General features: G+C 45.3%; 1 protein-coding gene across 3 annotated transcripts in view; it reads left to right on the top strand.

Moving 5' to 3' along the window:
- ect2 (epithelial cell transforming 2) overlaps window positions 1–18,333 on the top strand; it is a 63,205-nt gene that overhangs the window by 11,419 nt on the left and 33,453 nt on the right. For 2 of the 3 annotated variants that reach the window (XM_063201836.1, XM_063201835.1), the window contains 9 exons: window positions 2,346–2,419; window positions 3,928–4,058; window positions 5,247–5,362; window positions 5,943–6,005; window positions 6,885–7,113; window positions 11,437–11,561; window positions 13,498–13,617; window positions 14,356–14,424; window positions 14,746–14,856. In XM_063201836.1, coding sequence (XP_063057906.1) covers window positions 2,346–2,419; window positions 3,928–4,058; window positions 5,247–5,362; window positions 5,943–6,005; window positions 6,885–7,113; window positions 11,437–11,561; window positions 13,498–13,617; window positions 14,356–14,424; window positions 14,746–14,856 — 1,038 coding nt within the window. Of the gene's footprint in view, window positions 1–2,345; window positions 2,420–3,927; window positions 4,059–5,246; window positions 5,363–5,942; window positions 6,006–6,884; window positions 7,114–9,767; window positions 10,110–11,436; window positions 11,562–13,497; window positions 13,618–14,355; window positions 14,425–14,745; window positions 14,857–18,333 lie in introns of all 3 variants that reach the window. The other variant, XM_063201834.1, reaches the window with a different exon arrangement.

Raw genomic sequence — 18,333 nt, 5'->3', positions numbered from 1 at the left:
AGTAGTGTGTGTGTGGGGTGGGGGTTAAAGGAACAATAGCAGAAAGAGCATTGGGGATATGGTTGTGCAGAATATTAATCATTTGATTGTATCTTACAGAAATGTCACACCAATGATGTCACACTACAGGACACATTTTCCCAAAAATGGCAAAAATTAAGCGAAATTCCATGAACCACTGAGTGCTTTATTTTTTTCAATATTTTTCCAATTTTTCCACCAATTTTTTCGGGAATTGGAATATGTTTCCTCCTTTAAAGGGACACCGTGCAGGAAATGGTCAAAAAAGGTACTGCAACTATGCTGCTCATTGAAACTGGGTTGGCTATCGCCAAATTTGATATTTACATGAAAGTGTACTAAGTAATAAACAAATATTTTCTAGTATGGTCCAAGTAGAGTCATTTTTGCAGCTAAAAATGGCTATTTTTGGAAATTCAAAATGGCGGACCATGGAGAAGATCCCCCTTTTCGTGTATGAAAAGTGCAATTTTTCCAGTCATAATGAATACTTAGAATTTGATGGCGGTGGTAAGTATTCATAAAAAAGGTAACATTAGTGAATGGGCAGCATGAATTCTCGAAATAGACAACTAAAAATCTCACACAGTGTCCCTTTAAGTGTGTTACGGCCTTAAACGTCAACCACCCACAGACTATTTCGCTTTAACATTATTCACAACATTTCAGTGTTGTTCTTTATCAGGTACATTTTTCCATAGAGTTTGCCCCACTGCCGTTGTAGTAGTCCCATGCTTATTTTTAAAAAGCTGAGCATCCAACAGTGCTTCTGCTTTTGAAGCTGTCTTGTGTGTAGGGTGTGTGAGGGGTGGGCTTGCGAAGAGGGGAGGAGGAGAGACAGACAGAGAGAGAGAGAGAGAGAGAGAGAGAGAGAGAGAGAGAGAGAGAGAGAGAGACAGAGAGAGAGAGAGAGAGAGAGAGAGATAGAGAGAGAAGAGAGAGAGAGAGAGAGAGCAAAAGAGAGGGAAAGAGAGAGGAGAGACAGACAGAGAGAGAGAGAGAGAGAGAGAGAGAGAGAGAGAGAGAGAGAGAGAGAGAGAGGTGTAGATGGATGGTCTCCGGAGCTCTGGCGAAAAAAGGGACAGACTGTTAAATAGCAAAAAGGAGTCGCTACTGTTCCATATGCATGTTTTTTTTCTGTCACCATGCATTGCGCGGCATAAAGTTGACGATGAATCTCTTCTCGCCGCTGGAGTGGGTTGAAATGAATCTTAATTAGGCGCGTGCCGCGAAGAGGAGGAGGAGGAAGAGGTTTTGAGAAGAGCGACGTCAATGCAGTGGCAATATGTGATTCTGCACTTTTTCACAGCGCTAGTCAGCCAGTCTAGTAGTTTTTTTGAGCCGACCGACTGTCTGGCATTTGCTTTTCTTCCCCTCCTTTTACTTACAGCGGCCTACACACAGCACTTCAGAGCAGCAGCAAAGTTGTTCATCCTTGCTTATGCTCTCTCTCGCTCTCTCTCTCTCTCTCTCTCTCTCTCTCTCTCTCTCTCTCTCTCTCTCTCTCGCTCTCTCTTGCTCTCTTTCTTGCTCTCTCGCTCTCTCTTGCTCTCTTTCTTGCTCTCTCTCTCTCTCTTGCTCACTTTCTTGCTTTCTCTCTCTCTCTTGCTCTCTTTCTTGCTTTCTCTCTCTTGCTCTCTTTCTTGCTTTCTCTCTCTCTTTCTCTATTTCATTCTCTCTCTCTCTGTTTCTTTCTTTCTCTCTCTCTCTCTCTCTCTCGCTCTCGCTCTCGCTCTCTCTCTCGCTCTCGCTCTCTCTCTCGCGCTCTCTCGCTCTCTCGCTCTCTCTCTCTCTCTCTAAGGGGATCCATATTTGTGGGTGTGGGTGTGTGGTGTTGGCGAGTGTATGTGTGTGAGTATGGCATTTGAATGCGCCCCTCATTAGAAGGCTGGAGGCTTCATCAGTTCTCCTCATACCACATCTGCTGAATGGGTCTGAATCATGCAACAGGGCCGCTCGCTATTTAGAATGGACAACCAGCCGCGTCCTTGCATGACCCAGGAGGGACGCCGTGCTGTTCCTGGCCCCTATCATCAATACACCATTCCTCAGAAACACACACGCTCACACTCACACACACAAGCACAAGCAGTTTTCTACTTCTCCCACGTCCCTATAACTGTCCGCACATCTGCTGTCCTCCTCACCGTGTCCTTAGCTCTCCCCACCACACACACACACACACACACACACACACACACACACACACACACACACACACACACACACACACACACACACACACACACACACACACAGCCTTCCAGTGCTTACTGCTTATGTCTTCATTGAACTCTGCACTTATTCTCCTGTTTTTCCTGTAGCTGGCTGTTTGCATGGGCACCCCCATTCTCACCCCCGAATGGATCCTCAAGGCCTGGGAACACAGGGACGACATGTGAGTGAGGGGACACACACGCACACAGCCACACAGCCACACAGCCACACGCACACAGCCACATGTGGACATGTAGATATTGGGGGGGGGGAATATAAAGTGTTGTCATACCAAATATGCTTATAAGATGTTTTTTATCTTATTGTCATTACTTACAGTACATTGTTATACATTTTAGATCACACAGAATGAATAAGAGGCATTAAGAAGGGTAATGGCTTCTCTGTTGCTTAATTGGTTCTCTGTATAGCACATTTTTGCTTCTTCTTTGTCCGTATCAGTGGTTCATAGCCTTTTTTTGAACAAATGCTCCCTTGGCCTTATCATAAGCCTGCCAATGCCCCCCCACCCCCTCTTATCTGTATCCTTCTCAACGCTCCCCTAGGGCTCTCCAATGCCCCCTGGGTGACTGTAGAGCCCACATTGAGAGACTCTATTCTACATATATTTCAGTCATATTTCCCTCCCTAAGTCATCTGAGTCCTGTGTATGGAGCCTGAGGTGCTTGCTGTTGGCCATTGCAGTAGCTGTGCCGGCGATGGAGTATTATCTCTGTGCCGCATTACAGTTTTGATTCCCCCCGTTTTACGACGCCATACATTTATTCTCTGACACAATCCCGAGTTTCCACTCTGATGCAACAGCCGCATTAGATCTTGTGCCATCTTGTAGACTTCAACAGCAACCATATTAATGCGCGCATGAGAAATAAAATGCAATTTCCCAGTAACGGCCCTTGAAGGGACATCTGTTTTCAGGAGCTACAATTCAGCAGCAGCTGTATAGCAAATAGGCTTCTAAGCATCACAAGTGTTTTGGTCTAGGTAAAAAAAAAAAAAGAAAAAAGTAAATTTTAAACATTTATTTTTTGGTCCATTTGTGCCTTTTTCAGATCAGATAGTAGAGAGGGCCAGAAATGGATTGGGGTGGGGTTAGTGTTAGGGATGGAAAATAATTCGAACCTGGGTCCTCATACCTTATATGCTGCACACATACTGTATAGTACCAGAGACGATTGAAAAGGCACAGATGATTCCGAACGAATTTCTTCTGGGATCGATATGGCTCTAAACTGAAATCCTATGGCAGCCATGTCCCTGTTAAGAGACTTGGAGAATGAATGGAGTGTAATGGGAAAGTCATGCCCATTTAGGAGACTAGACTCTTTGCGGTCTTGATCTACCATATTGAAAATCTTTGATCGTATGGTGCCCCCTTGTACGTGATTTGGAGTGCGTGTTACAAGCTGGTAGCCTCTGTGTCCAAAGTGTCCCCTGACAATGTTGGTAGTAAGTTTGCAGTTGCGATCACTGCAGTGATTGTACCAGAGAGTGTATGATTTATATTTTTTTAGCCATTTAGCTGTCATAAAGGCTTTTTCAATGTTGTGTGATTGTCCTTTTATGCCAAATTCAGAAGTACTTACTGAAATGTTCTGCCTGCTTTGTATGATGTATTTTTCACCTGAAATGCTCATAATTGCCCTTCCCCCCCCCCACACACCTTAGTGACTTCCATGCTGGCAACGAGAACTTTCGGACGGAATTCAAAGTCCCTCCGTTCCAGGACTGTGTCCTCAGCTTCCTGGGCTTCACTGATGACGACAAAGCCAACATGGAGGAGAGAACACTCAAACATGGTACTGACACCCACGCACACACACACAGGCCCACCTTAATATCTTTGTGGGGCCCTCCCATTGACTTCAATTAATATTAAACCTAACAATAGCTAAAGAATACTAAACTGTGCCCAAACCAAAACAATCCCGAACCTTAACCTGTCAGTGAGGAAATGTTTTTCCACTTTCATTACTTTACTAGTCTTTTCACCTGTAACAACAAAACTATCCCAGCAAAAGGGGTCAAAACATGTGGGGTACAGGATTTTGTCCCCACATGGAGCGAGGCCCCACCTTATTGGTATGGTCCTATAGCAGTGGTCTCACAAAGGTAGTTTGGTGCAGTACCCACACACAGGGCGGAAAAGGCGCTTTGTCAGGGAAATGCCCATTATCTTGGCAATTTGACATTTTAGTCATGTGGTTTTTGCATACCTCCTCGGGAGCTGACATGCTAGTTTCCGCCTACAACCTCTCCGTGCAGCTTATGGTGTTTAAGTTCCAGTGGAGAGGAAGTAGATTGTGAGTGGCTGTCTGAAGTTGCACAACGTATTCCTAGTGTGACTGTAATTATTTTTCTAGTTATTTGGATGTTGATGGGTTTGTGAGTAATAATGAATGAATGAAATGCATTGATCCAAATACGTTAGATTTTGCCTTCACAAACCTGCACAAATAAGCACAAAACAAATGAACGACAGCAACTTTTCAGACTTTCAACTCTAACTTTGGCACAGGTGTGAGACTGGGTGACTTGGGTTAATTGATTCACTTAATCTTCAATATTTCTAAAATGGTCTGTGCTCAAATGTTAATTCATCCTGCACAAACGAATTTGACCATAGTACCAGAGTGTATTTATACAGCATTTAAACTACAGTCAAGATTCTATTTTAAGTCATTTTGTTATGGCTTTTATAATCATAAAAGGGGGGGGGGTTGAGGGATCATGTGGGATTGGTCTAATGTCAGTCATTTTTACCCTCTGACTTAACTGTCTCTTTCTCTTTCGCTCTCTTTCTCTTTCGCTCTCTATCTCTTTCGCTCTCTTTCTCTCCCTCTTTCTCTCCCTCTTTCTCTCCCTTGCTCTCTCTCTCTCTCTCTCTCTCTCTCTCTCTCTCTCTCTCTCTCTCTCTCTCTCTCTCTCTCTCTGTCTTTCTCTTGCTCTCTGTCTTTCTCTTGCTCTCTCTCTCTCCCCCGTTACAGGGGGCCAGTACCTGGAGGTGGGCAATGACAAGTGCACTCACATGGTGGTGGAGGAGAACTCCATTAAGGAGCTGCCCTTCGCTCCCTCCAAAAGGCTCTACATCGTCAAACAGGAGGTGAGACAGCCTCGGCCACAGCCTGACCTGTCCCTTTATTGCTTTTTAAAATGTCATAGAGTGAAACCACCATTTCTTTATTTTTTTACTCTACCCGGTCACACTGAGCTGGGGATGGGCTGTCAACCATTGACAAGCAGACTTGAATCTGAAGATTTTACATCTTCTTACACTTGGCTTACTACTGAGTTATTTGGTAAAGGCAATGTGGGATGAGGTGCCTTGCACAAGGGCACTTCAGCCATGGAAGTGGGTGTAGATCACCATCCGCTGGGATGGGATTCAAATCTCAAACCTTCCGGTTACATTTCCAACTCCCTAACCTGGTTCCCTTGTGGTTGAATTTAGCCCCTAAAGTCAGGTTACTTATCAATGGGCTGAAGAAAAGAAAGACAATAGTCAGTGTGATTCAATCCCAGTCTATTTGTTGTTTTATTTAACTGGGAAAAAAGCTTGTTTTCATGTCCAGCAGTCCTGCAATGTTCCTGGTTGACAAGTAATTGGCTGTTGTGTGTATCTCTCCTCTCTTTCTGTGTGTCTCTCTCTCTCTCCCTCTCTCTCTATCTCTCTCTCTCTCTAGTGGTTTTGGGGGAGTATTCAGATGGATGCGAGAGCAGGGGAGTCTATGTACTCCTACGAAAAGGTATTTGAACCAGACTCTGTTATGTGTTTGTACGTCTGTTCATAAATCATCTCTGTGTGATTGTCAAAATGAACAATGCATTTCAGATATGTTCTGAAAGTCTAGTTCTGTGTAGTTGTACTTTATGAAGTTTTTTTCCTCCATTTTCTAGATGTCCTCTCTCTTTTGTGCGTGCTGGTTTCTTTCCACATCATTTCTCTTTGCTTGATTTGTTTTTTGCCTTTTTGTTTCTTGCTGCTTCTTCTGTGTTTTCCTGTGGTGCTCTTACATCTGGCTTTGTTCTCAGATTTGATTTCCCCTCCTTATCTGTAAAGACAGAAGTTTTTACATTTTATTAGTGTTAAATAAATAAGTATACAAATATTTAAGTCATTTTTTTAATCTATTTTATGATTGATTTACTTACTTATGCATGTAATGACGCAATTTCACCTTTTGGCCTTGAAAGTGCCATAGTTGTTGCCTAGCTCTGCTAGATTCACATCCATTCAAGGTGATGAAGGCAGTGACATTTCATCTAATCTAGCGCTGGGCAACCAGAGTTGATTAATTTGCAATATACTCAACTTGGGAAACAAACAAACTTCCCCCATCTTCCTTTTCTGTAAAGGCTTTGAACTTTTTAACATGCATTGCTGTAATCTGTAGTATGGCAAACTAGACCAACCCTACCGGCAGGATGTATGTTCTTTCATATTATGATCTGACTTGCCAGATTTGTGTATCAATGTTTTGTTTTGTTTTGTTTTGTTTTTTCAAACAGAAAAAATATATATATTTTATAAGCACATTGCTATTAATTTAATATTATTTGATTATTTTATGTTATAATATTATCAACCTGTAATACCAAACTCCACCTTTCCCCTGTTGTGTCAGCCGGAGAGCCCAGCAGCGATGAAGAAGACGACGTCGCTGCTGTCGGTGCACACCACGCCCAACAGTAACCGCAAGCGGCGCCGGCTACGCGACACGCTGGCCCAGCTGACCAAGGAGACGGAGATCTCGCCCTTCCCCCCGCTCAAGAGGCCCTCGGCCGAGCACTCGCTCTCCATGGGCTCCCTGCTGGACATCTCCAACACGCCAGAGACCTGCAAGACTCTGGGAGGTGAGAGGGACACAGCCAGAGGGGAGAGTAGGGTGAGCAGGTGGGGGTAAGGGCCTATACAAGACTCTGGGAGGTGAGAGGGGGACAGCCAGAGGGGAGAGGAGGGTGAGCAGGTGGGGGTAAGGGCCTATACAAGACTCTGGGAGGTGAGAGGGACACAGCCAGGTGGAGTGATGAATAGTGGGGAGGGGTAATGGTTTGCAAGACTCTGGGAGATCACGGTGAGTGATCCAGAGGCAGAGCAGAGTAGTAGGGTGTGGTCATGCCTTATGCAAGACTCTGGGAGAGCCAGATGGGAAGAGTGGCTCTACCATCCTCACCTCCCAGAGCCTTTCCAACCCTTACCCCCTCACCTGAGAGCCTAAGTGAGTGCTGAATGGAAGCAAGGGTGGGGGTTAAGTTTGAAATGTCTTCATCCCATTCCTTACACCAACTCTTCCCTACTGCGTGCTACTGTCGTATTGCACTCAACAGTTAATGTCCATGTTGAATCCATAGTTTGTAACAGCTTGTTACATTATGTATATTTCCAACGAGTCCATCATTTTGGGACAGTCTAACAGCAAGTAATGCAGTGAATCAGATTCTGTTGCACACAGTTGGCCGTGTTGCTCACAGTAACTTAAAGGACCACTTCAGTCAATTTTAATATGCTGTTGTATTGCTCACGCTACCCTGGACTTGTCAGTACCTGGTGATGCCACGTTTTTCGGCTCAGCTCTTTCCGAGATATGAGCTATTGTAATGGGGGCAGCGTTTGTTTACATTTTTTTTAAAATGAACATAGGCCTACTCCAAATATTTCCCCAAAAGGTACCGTTGTTTTCTAGTTGTCTGCTGATGTTGCATAACCTTTTTGATGTTTTTGTGAATAAATAAAAATGTTTTTTTGAAATGTAAACAAACAGCTGCCCCCATTACAATGACCAGGATCTCGGAAAAGGTTGAAGAAGAAGGGAAAAAAAACCTCAGGTACTGACAAGTCCAGGGTAGTGTGAGCATTACAACTGCATGTTGAAATTGACTGAAGTTATCCTTTAAGACACAGTGTTGAGCCACTTGGGATTCTTTCTTATGCTGCTGGCCCAGTCTCCTGGCAGTCGAGAGAAGTCTGCGTCGAAACGTCAGTCATTGCAAGACACTTCCCTTTCCAACAAGAGAACAAGAACATTTGTTTACCAGAGGCGCCAATCTTTGCCTTTTGGAAGCGAAACGCCTGCCACTTATTCGAGCCCAACTGTTTCCTGAGCCAGCTGATTCCCAATTGAGCTTCACAGTTAAGCAGACAGCAAGATTGGCCCAAACGGGGAAATCAACCATTTTTTAACATGCCCAGAAACAGACAGGCAGGCTGTGTCTCAAATCACGCACTTGTGCACTTTGGGCACTGTTTTTCAGTGCCTAGGGCGCTCACGCTGAAAATTTCGGTTGATCCAGTGCACTGAAAGTGCCAGGATGATCCCCTAACAATGGCAGACAAATGCAGTGCTTGAATGATGGACACTGCACGCACTAAATGGCGGCCATTTTGACAATGACGAGGAGGAAATGTGGCATTCAGTTCAGTAGAAGAGTTTGGTCAACAGTCTCCTAATTCTGTAAGTAATGTTGATGGGACACCAACCTTGTCATGCCTACCAAAGTATTGTATGTGATTGTTGTCCTTTGGGGTGAAGGACATGGAAATACAAGCACTGGACGCTGTGCATTGTAAACAGTAGCCAACTCGTATGTTGGCGAGCTAATGCCATGCTCAGCCGTCACTTCCAGCGAGGGCACAGTGCATAGTGCTCAAATTTTTCCATAACACTATGCACTAAAGACCTCAGTGCACTGTGTGCACTGTGCACTGACTGTCAGTGCACTGACACAAGTGCATGATTTGAGACGTAAACGATTCTGAGAAAGAAAGTCTGCTGCACGACCAGGATTTCTTTTGCTCCCAATATTTTATTTTTTCGTGACGTTTCGGGTTTTACCCCTTCTTCAGACGTGAAATCCTGGTCGTGCAGCAGACTTTTTTTCTCAGAATCGTCTAGTCACTTGTGGTCCTGCTCCCAGGTCAGACGTTCCTGTGGATATGCGAGCTTTCCACCATTACCTCATGATTTGAGACGTAGCCGCAGATTCTATGGCAGGATTTTTACTTCCTGATGCAAGGATCGACCCCTCTATTTTCTAGCCAGCCAGCACCGCAGACTGTAGAGAAAACAGTCATAAAACATAACCAATAATGTAAAACAGTAAACATTTGAAAATGTGAAAACTGTATTTATTAACTCAAATGATATGCAGACTCCCCAGCACCCAAAGGGAGCAGTAGCAGCAGAGCCCCGTGCAAAGCTCGTGGTGGGGACACATGGATGGCGAAGTTCGCTTTGCTTGGCCAAATTCGCAATCATTCCTATGAGAGCAGTGAAAGCAAGCAAACAGGAGTGAAGCGAAATTATTAAACCAAGTTTTTAATTATGCAAATGAGGAGCGAATTTCGTCTGTGGCGGCCAATCAAATCAACATCACAAACGTTTCATTTTGATTTGATTCGCCGCGAGGACCTGATGACGGTTGACTTGTCAGAGTGGAACACTGAATTTCGCCTCGCTCGTTTCGCCTGCTATGTGTCCCTAGCGTCAGTGTACTGTTGTCCCTTCCAGAGCTGAGTGTAGAGGACAGGTGCAGGACAGTCCCCGGCCCAGGCCCGGGTCCGGGCCAGTCAAGGAAGAGGAGCAGCAGCGGTGTGGTGAAGAGTAGCAGGGAGTCCGGCAGGCAGGCTAGTAGGCAGGCAGCAGGAGCAGGAGACAGCAGGAGGAGCTTCCAGCGCACCAGCACCCCCCAGAGGCCAGGGCAGGTGGTGCAAGTGGGGCTGCCAGGGCCCCCCATCTCCATCTCGCCCCCCGTCTCGCCCCATGAGCCTCCTCCCAGCGACATGGAGGTCTCCCCCAGCACCTCTCCCCTCGGGGGCTGTCTGGGGGAGCTTGGCAGGGAGCCTGGACCAGGTAGAGCAGGAAGCAGAGGGATCCATCTTAGTAATAATAAGGATCATAATGGTAATAATAATAAAAATGAAGAAAAATGATAAAATAAAATCAGAATAATAGTAGCTATAGTAATGAGTATCAATAGTAGCTACAGTAATGATGATAAGCACAGGAAGCAGAGGAATCCATCTGATTCAACAGTGATAACAGTAGCTACAGTATAGTAATGACGATGAGTCTCATTAGTATTATCATGCATTACATTGAGTTCAGCTGACACGTCAGTGATTTCAGTAGGTACCAGTACAGGGCCACAGCCACTAGGACCCCCTGGGCATTAAGCCACAGCTGCCACAGCATTTTTAGATGTATATGTTTTTAAAAATGGTAAGCAAGAAAGTTATCTATTGTTAGAACGGGAACAGGAACACCCTAAACAGGCCAATAATTCAGACAGAAAATAGAGGGAGAGACATACACTAGAAGAGCCAACTGATGGTGTATCGGCTTTGTGGAGGAGGCATCTTCCTCGACAGAGGCCACTAGAGAAAGGCAGCTATACCTCTGCCAAGTAATTCTATTCACATGAGGCTTTTGAAATAAAATAGACCTATCCTTTCCTTGCAGTGGTAAAAAAGGAGTTTAGGATATCTATTTTTTGGCAGTGAGGAGCTGTAGTGTATAGAAGCGCATAAAGAGTGAACTCTTTCTGTGCAGTGCGGAAGGCTTAAGCATAGCTGGCTTACTTCTCTTGACCCTTTATGTAACGCCTGTGTCAGCATGAGATGAGAACTTCTATTATAGTGCTGAGATTGTTTGCTCTATCAAAGTTTTACTTCTTAATGTGCTGTGTAGTCGATGAGCAGACCATATAGTACTATATAGTAGACGAGTTACTGGACCATAAAAGCTCTCATCTGTAGTGTCTGTGTCATAATGCAATCAATAACACATGGGGTCGAGACAGACAGACAGAGAGAGAGAGAGAGAGAGAGACTGACGGACAGAGAGACTGACGGACAGAGAGACTGACGGACCGAGAGAGAGACTGACGGACCGAGAGAGAGACTGACGGACCGAGAGAGAGACTGACGGACCGAGAGACTGACAGACCGAGAGACTGACACAGACGGACAGACTGACAGACGGAGAGAGAGCGAGCATGAGGGAACCAGCCAGTCTTGTAAGCAAGCAGGCAGGCGTGCGGGAAGGCAGGCAGGCAGACAGGCAGACAGACAGACGGTGGGGAAGGCGGATGTCTGGCTGTTAGAGTTGGCAGGGTGCGCTCCATCCTCTTATCTCCCATCGTCACCTCTGCTAAGGCATGTCCATTGATCTGTTGCAGAGATGGCTAAGCCCTCGAAGAGCTCCACGCCGGCGCTGGCCAAGCAGTCTGCCAGGTGGCAGGTGTCCAAGGAGCTCTACCAGACCGAGAGCAACTACGTGGGCATCCTGGATACCGTGCTGCAGGTGTGTGGTGTAAACATAGTACACACACATGCAGAGGCGCACACACACACACACACACACACACACACACACACACACACACACACACACACACACACACACACACACACACACACACACACCTACATGGGCATACTGGATACCGTGCTGCAGGTGTGTGGTGTAAACATAGTACACACACACACACACACAGATACAAGCACACACACACAAGCGCACACACACACACACTCAGAGGCATACATACAACTACGTGGGCAATGGCATACATACCGTGCTGCAGGTGTGTAGTGTTAACAAACAGAGACACACACACACACACACACACACACACACACACACACACACACACACACACACACACACGCGCGCGCATGCACGGAAACACACATTTGCAGAGGGTTAGGCCTTTGGATTCTACAGGTTTGAGTCAGTTATTAGTGTCTCTTAAACACACACACACACACACTTTCAGCAGTTTTCTTTTCTTTTCTTTTTTTCTTTTTTCTACCCATGTCACTCACTCGCATCCACTCATTTTTAGAGTTTCCCTAACTCACCCACACACACTCTAACCCGCTCTCTCTTCCAGAGTGCCTGAGCTTCAGGTGGTGCCTGTCTGCTTATCATGTCCGCCCAGCGCTCAAGAGCAGTGGGGAGGAAAAAGGAATTAGATTTCGATTTTGGGACTTTTTAGCTCGATAGTGTTGCCGAGTCCCTTGACACCCACCTACCTACCTACCCAGCCTACCCTACTCTCTCCTCTCCTCTCCTCTCCTCTCGCTCCCTCTCTTGCCCAAGCACCTGTGGCAAGGCAGGCAGCTTCTGTGTGCCTCTCCCAGCGGAAGGTGGCTTTACCTCGGGTGGGGGGTGTGCCGCACCGCGCTGTGCCGTGCTGCTGTCTGGTTGTAGTGGCTGGCTGGCTGGCTGGTTTGACTGGCTGTTCCGCTGGGGATTGAGCAATGCTAACAGAGAAAGGGGACATTGGGGATCCCCACTACAGCAGCAGCTTGTGAATGCAGCAGAGCGTGTCGCCTCGCCACTACTCCCATCCACCTGACCTCCACCACCCACTACACCACCACCGCCACCATTTCAATGGCCATCCCCACAGAGGTGCTAAAAGTGCGGTCCACTAGTAGCCCAGGAGAAACCAAAAGGGTTCCACACGTGGATTTCTTTTTGTTTTGAAGTTCATTTTGTATTTTTTTCCACTACAATGAGAGAGGCCCGTAATTTATACGGAACAATGAATTATCTGTGTTTGAATTCGCAGAGCCTAAAATTGTATGTTGACTAAGCCCAAGAATTCAGTTTGTCAGGTGGTTCCTGAGAGAAAAAAATGAAAGAAAAAGGTGGTGCTTGGTCTGAAAAAGTTTGCTAAAAATTCATCCAGTGAACATAATTGGCTTGAACCCTGCACTCATAGTCTGCTAGTCTGTCGTCTCTGTAGTTGGCCTGCTGTTCTGTGCTTTTCTATTTCTGGATATTTCTGTTCGGTACATCGATTGAAGTAGCGAAAAGATATGTAGTTTTGCCACTCATGCCCAATATTGCTCACGTCGTGTGCTGTAGTCGGTGTATATCGCTGTAGAAGGGAGAGCAGTTACTCCTATCTGAAATGTCTCAGGGAATTGGCGTAATGGCTGAATGATTTTATAAGGTACTCTGTGCAGTCTGTCTTTTTGCTAAAGTAAGTCAAAACACACTTGATCGGGCCCTCGCACACCGAAAATTCCAGGTGAAAATTGCTGTGTTCGACCCACTTAAATACGGCAATTACGTCTTTCTTGATTTTTTTATCTGCAAGTCCGGCTTCATTGTACAGCCAAAGTGGAAAGTCTGTTGAGGTGTTCCTCCAGGGTTGCTGAGGTGTGTTTGTGTCCTCCAGGGTTGCTAAGTTGTGTTTGTGTCTGGTTTTATTTTCTCCCTTCAGCTCTTTAAAGACCCCCTGGAGAGGGAGGGGCAGGTGGGGGGCCCCATCCTGGCCCAAGAGGAGATCAAGACCATCTTCGGCAGCATCCCAGAGATCTACGAGGTGCACACCAGGATCAAGGTGAGCAAGGAGTTTTTCTGTCTCCATTTGCTGCTTTCTTTTGTTCTTTTGTTGCTTTCCTTCTTTGGTTCTTTCTAGGATGCTGGAGGAGTTTTACTTTTTGTCTGCATGTCTGTCTCTATTGCTTTTTCCTTCTCCCTCGCTCTCTTTTTCTCTCTCTGTTTGCTGATTTCTTTCGTTCTTGTTTTCTTTCTTTCTTTGGTTCTTTCTAAGTTGCAGGAGGATTTTTACTTTCTGTATGTCTGTCTGTCTGTCTGTCTATCTATCTCTCTATCCGGCTCTCTCTCTTTCTCTCTTCCCCTCTCTCTTTCTCTTTGGCTGGATCTCAAACGGTGCACTTGTGCACTCCGGGCACTATGTTTCAGTGCGTAACTAATACGGCATGCACACTGAAACATGAACACTAAAGTGCACAAGTGCACCATTTGAGATTCAGCCTTTCTCTCTTCCCCTCTCTCTTTCTCTTTCTCTCTTCCCCTCCCTCTTTCTCTTTCTCTTTCTCTCTTCCCCTCTCTCTTTCTCTCTTCCCCTCTCTCTTTCTCTCTTCCCCTCTCTCTTTCTCTCTTCCCCTCTCTCTTTCTCTCTCTCTCTCTCTCTCTCTCTCTCTCTCTCTCTCTCTCTCTCTCTCTCTCCTCTGATTGATTGTGCGGTCCTGCATCAGTGTGGTCAGGGCGCCCTAGAGTCCGTCTGTTCTGGTGTGTGTTAACTGGGGTGCCCAATGTGCCTGTTGTCTGACAGGCGGACCTGGAGGAGCTGGTGATGAACTGGTCGGAGGACAAGAGTGTGGGCGACATCATCCTCAAATACGTAAGTGTGGTGAGGTGGTGGGGGTGACATGGCAACTCCATCACCTGATGTCACACTCGTGTGTCTTGATTCTTGATTTCTCTGTGTAGCGGCCGCCTTGGAGAGCACTGTATGTAATTTTTAGTAGTTTACTTCGAGAATTTATGCTGTTCATTCAATAAATGTTGTCTTTTTCATGAGAGTTTTAAATCTCAATTTCTAGATGTTCATTATAACTGGGGAAATGACACTTCATGCATAAAAAGCTGGATCTTCTGTCTTTGTCCCATTTTGGATTTGGATGTGAACAATGTGTTCTGTTTCTCCTCTTCCGTCCTTCAGTCGAGAGACCTTGTGAAGGCCTATCCACCGTTTGTCAACTTCTTTGAGATGAGCAAGGAGACCATTGTGCGCTGTGAGAAGCTGAAGCCCCGCTTCCATGCCTTCCTCAAGGTAGAGTGTCTGTGTTTGTGTGTGTGTTTGTGTTTGACAGTGTGTATGTTGTCCTCTCAGGAGGTTCTGTAAGTGACCATGCTCTAGTCCAGCAGTTCCCAAACGTTTCCCCTGTGCACACCCTTGTACATTTCAATGTGGTTTTCTCACTCCCTAAGCGAATGTTGTGGTGGGCTGATGACCAAGGAAGTATAGCTTCACTGCGCTATAGGACAGCGAATCACTGCACATTATGCGTAGAGCTCTATGTTTTGGGGAATCTTCAAGTCCAAGAGACCTGGGGCCTCATGTACAAAGAAGTGCGTGGATTTCCTACCAAGAAAGTGCGGGCGCAAAAATCTTGAAAGTTACTTACGGACAAAAATATCCGGATGTATCAATAAGTGCGTAACCAGGTTTTGCCGTGAAATCTTGCGCACATGCACGAGCACAAGCGGGCCCAAGTCTCCGCCTTGCCTCCTCCCTTAAATATTCCATATGAATATTCTAATTAGTATGAACAGACCCATTCATGTGCATTCATTGGTTGGAAGAACTGGAAGGGGAACGCGGGAAGGGGAACACGGGAAATCATGATGCGAGGTGAAGGCGCTGTTTCGGAGGTGGCCAATTTAAAAGGAAAAAGGTTGCGCGCAATAGCCTAACAAAATTACTTTGGCGTGTATACAATCAGGCATTGGTAATACTTAATGTGAGGACTGCAGAAAAAAAACTGTCATGTTATACTGCAGTAGGCCTACAATGCAGGTTTCCCAACAATTGATATTTAAAAGGCATTACATCAAAACACATTGCGATGAGGCAGTCGCCAAGGCTTCCGAGAAATAAACATTTATGTCGGTTAGTTATACCTCTGAAAGATGACACATGTACACATAGCCTACGCCACATGTATGAATAACTTACAGCCAACTCAGTTAGCCTATAAAAATCACCTGTCAATTGATGGACTAATTTTACAGTAGCCTTAAAGAGAAAGACAATCACTGCGGTGAGGACGTTCCCAACAAATGCGAGAAGACTCATCGCAGATCCAGGAAATAGGCTATTCAATGTTTAATAGTTGTCAAATAATACTGTTGATGGGCATCCAATTTCGTTGTAATTCCAGGATAGTTTCATGAGTCCGCTTCATTTTAACCAGCTGCCTCAACAATAATATGTTGAGGTGGTTTTCTTCATCTTTTTTAAATCACGCGCCTCAACATTAAAATCCACGTTTAACTGGCTGCATCTCTGCAATAGGCTATTTCCGACCGCGTACAACACATGTAGTTGTGCTGCATGCCTCTGTGTGCCGCCAAAAAGACGCAATGCACCACTTACGGCAACTTCCACGCTTACGGAAACTTCCACAGCAGCCCTGAAATTCGCGTGGAGATCCGCAGTTTTCCACGTCTAGTCTGTTTTAGTACATCTGACCGTGGCCGTGGAAAACAACTTAAGTAACTTTTTTGTCCGTAAGTGAGCTTCGTACATGAGGCCCCTGGCGTTTACAATGGAACTTGTTCCATGAGAAGTATAGATTTATAAATTACACTTCAGATGGATACTTCCAGCATTCACCATACTATACAGCAGATGTGGGCAAACTCAGGCCCGGGGGCCATATGCGGCCCCCTACCATTTCATGTGGCCCCCAGAGCCTTTACAAGAAAGACAACTCTTAAATCCAAATTCAAACGGTTACTCAACATCCTTAAAATGCTACCTAAAACAAGAGTCTTGCGGATTTTAAGATTAACCAAAGACATAGGCTTCATCTAAATACATTTAATTACAATATGCAAAAATATAATTGCTGGCAAGTTACGTCAGCGTACACTGTTTAATTATTGACAAGGTGAACTTTGTCTGTGGCATCCGGCCCTTCGGTCAATATTCTAAATCCATTACGGCCCCCGGGCCAAAATAATTGCCCACCCCTATAGACCATAATTCACCATACTATAGACCATGGATTTTAATCATTTTTGCAAAGCACGTTTCACAGAGGTTTTGAGTTAGTAACTTTGATTCATTTGGGAATATTTGGCGTTCAAAAAAACAAAAAAAACAATCTCGGACGAAATGAGCGAGGTCCGGACCTCACTGGCCTCAAATGTCCCTACGGCCATGTGCCCCCGCGTGATGTTTGTGTGCAGAGGTGGATCCTTGCGGTGACACGTTACAAAATGTGGCTCTCGGTCTCCGACTAGTTGGGCACCCCTGCTGTAGAGGTTACCAAGACACGTGACAAATGGGGGCAAAAGGCATTTAAATGTGTCGCAAATGCCTTTTGGCCCAATCTTAGGCAAATCAAATTCTAGCGCTTGTTAGAGAGTGGTCTTGGTCCGCCAATCCTAGTCGTTTAAACAAGAAAAAACAGATCTAAAAGTACACTTTGTAGTGGCAATGACGTCACGTTGGCAATCTCTATTAAAAACTACTTAGTGTTCATTAATGCTATATAAAAATACACATATCCGTCGTTGGTCTATTCAGCTCACGCACCCCCTTGTGTCAGACCGTGCAACTATATATATATATATATATATATATATATATATATATATATATATATATATATATATATATATATATATATATATAAACTTTATTACAGGCTCAAGGCCCACATTGGACACATTACAATACACAGTTATAGGAGTCATCGTTGTCATTTTGAAACGCTACAACCACATAGTGCAGCGACACAGACTCACCCTATGTTTGTGTGAGTGTTGATGAGAGAAATTAGAGAGAGTTAAGTGAAGTTGAGCAAACAAGATGAGGGCATTTTAAAACAAGCCATCGGCCGATATCGACTGTGCTGCAGCTCCCTTCAGTGTAATTTGCTGTTCAATCAGTGCAGTAAGGTTTTTAGATGAACTTCAGAAGGAAAGTGTGCAGGAAAGCACTTGACAAAATGACGGTGACCCTTCATTTTGACGCTGGTCATTCATCAGGACGGGTTGGGCCAGTGAACAAAATGCCATCATCCTAGTCTGGAACGATAGTAGACGCTTGGCCGTTTTAATCCTTCAGAGACTGTCAATAGTTCATGAAGTTTTTATTTTGTCAAGGTCTGTGCGTGCGTACGTGTATGTATGTGTGTCTTTTTGCGCATGTTTTTGTGTGTGTGTGCGTGTGTGTGTTTTTGCGTGCGTGTGTGTGTTTTTGCGTGCGTGTGTGTGTGTTTCTGTGCGTGTGTGTGTGTGTGTGTGTGTGTGTGTGTGTGTGTGTGTGTGTGTGTGTGTGTGTTGTTTCATGCTTCCTTACCTAAAAGTGTAAATTTCTTTATATAATTCTCTGCTGTGTGTAGTATGTGTCAGTGGCAGCAGCAGCAGCAGCAGCAGCAGCAGCGTGTCTTTGAAGCGTCTCGGTGTGGCCCCCTCAGGGCTCTGTGAAATGTTTGTGCGCTTTGAGTTAAAGGCCCCCCTCTCATGCCCGTCATCTGCCAAGCCAGCTTTATATATCTCCCCTCTTCCCTCCATC

The sequence above is a fragment of the Engraulis encrasicolus genome, chromosome 6 (genome assembly GCF_034702125.1).
Source record: "Engraulis encrasicolus isolate BLACKSEA-1 chromosome 6, IST_EnEncr_1.0, whole genome shotgun sequence".
Lineage (NCBI taxonomy): Eukaryota > Metazoa > Chordata > Actinopteri > Clupeiformes > Engraulidae > Engraulis > Engraulis encrasicolus.
Note: the sequence above shows the minus strand (reverse complement) of the source record. Positions and strands in the feature narration are given on the sequence as shown.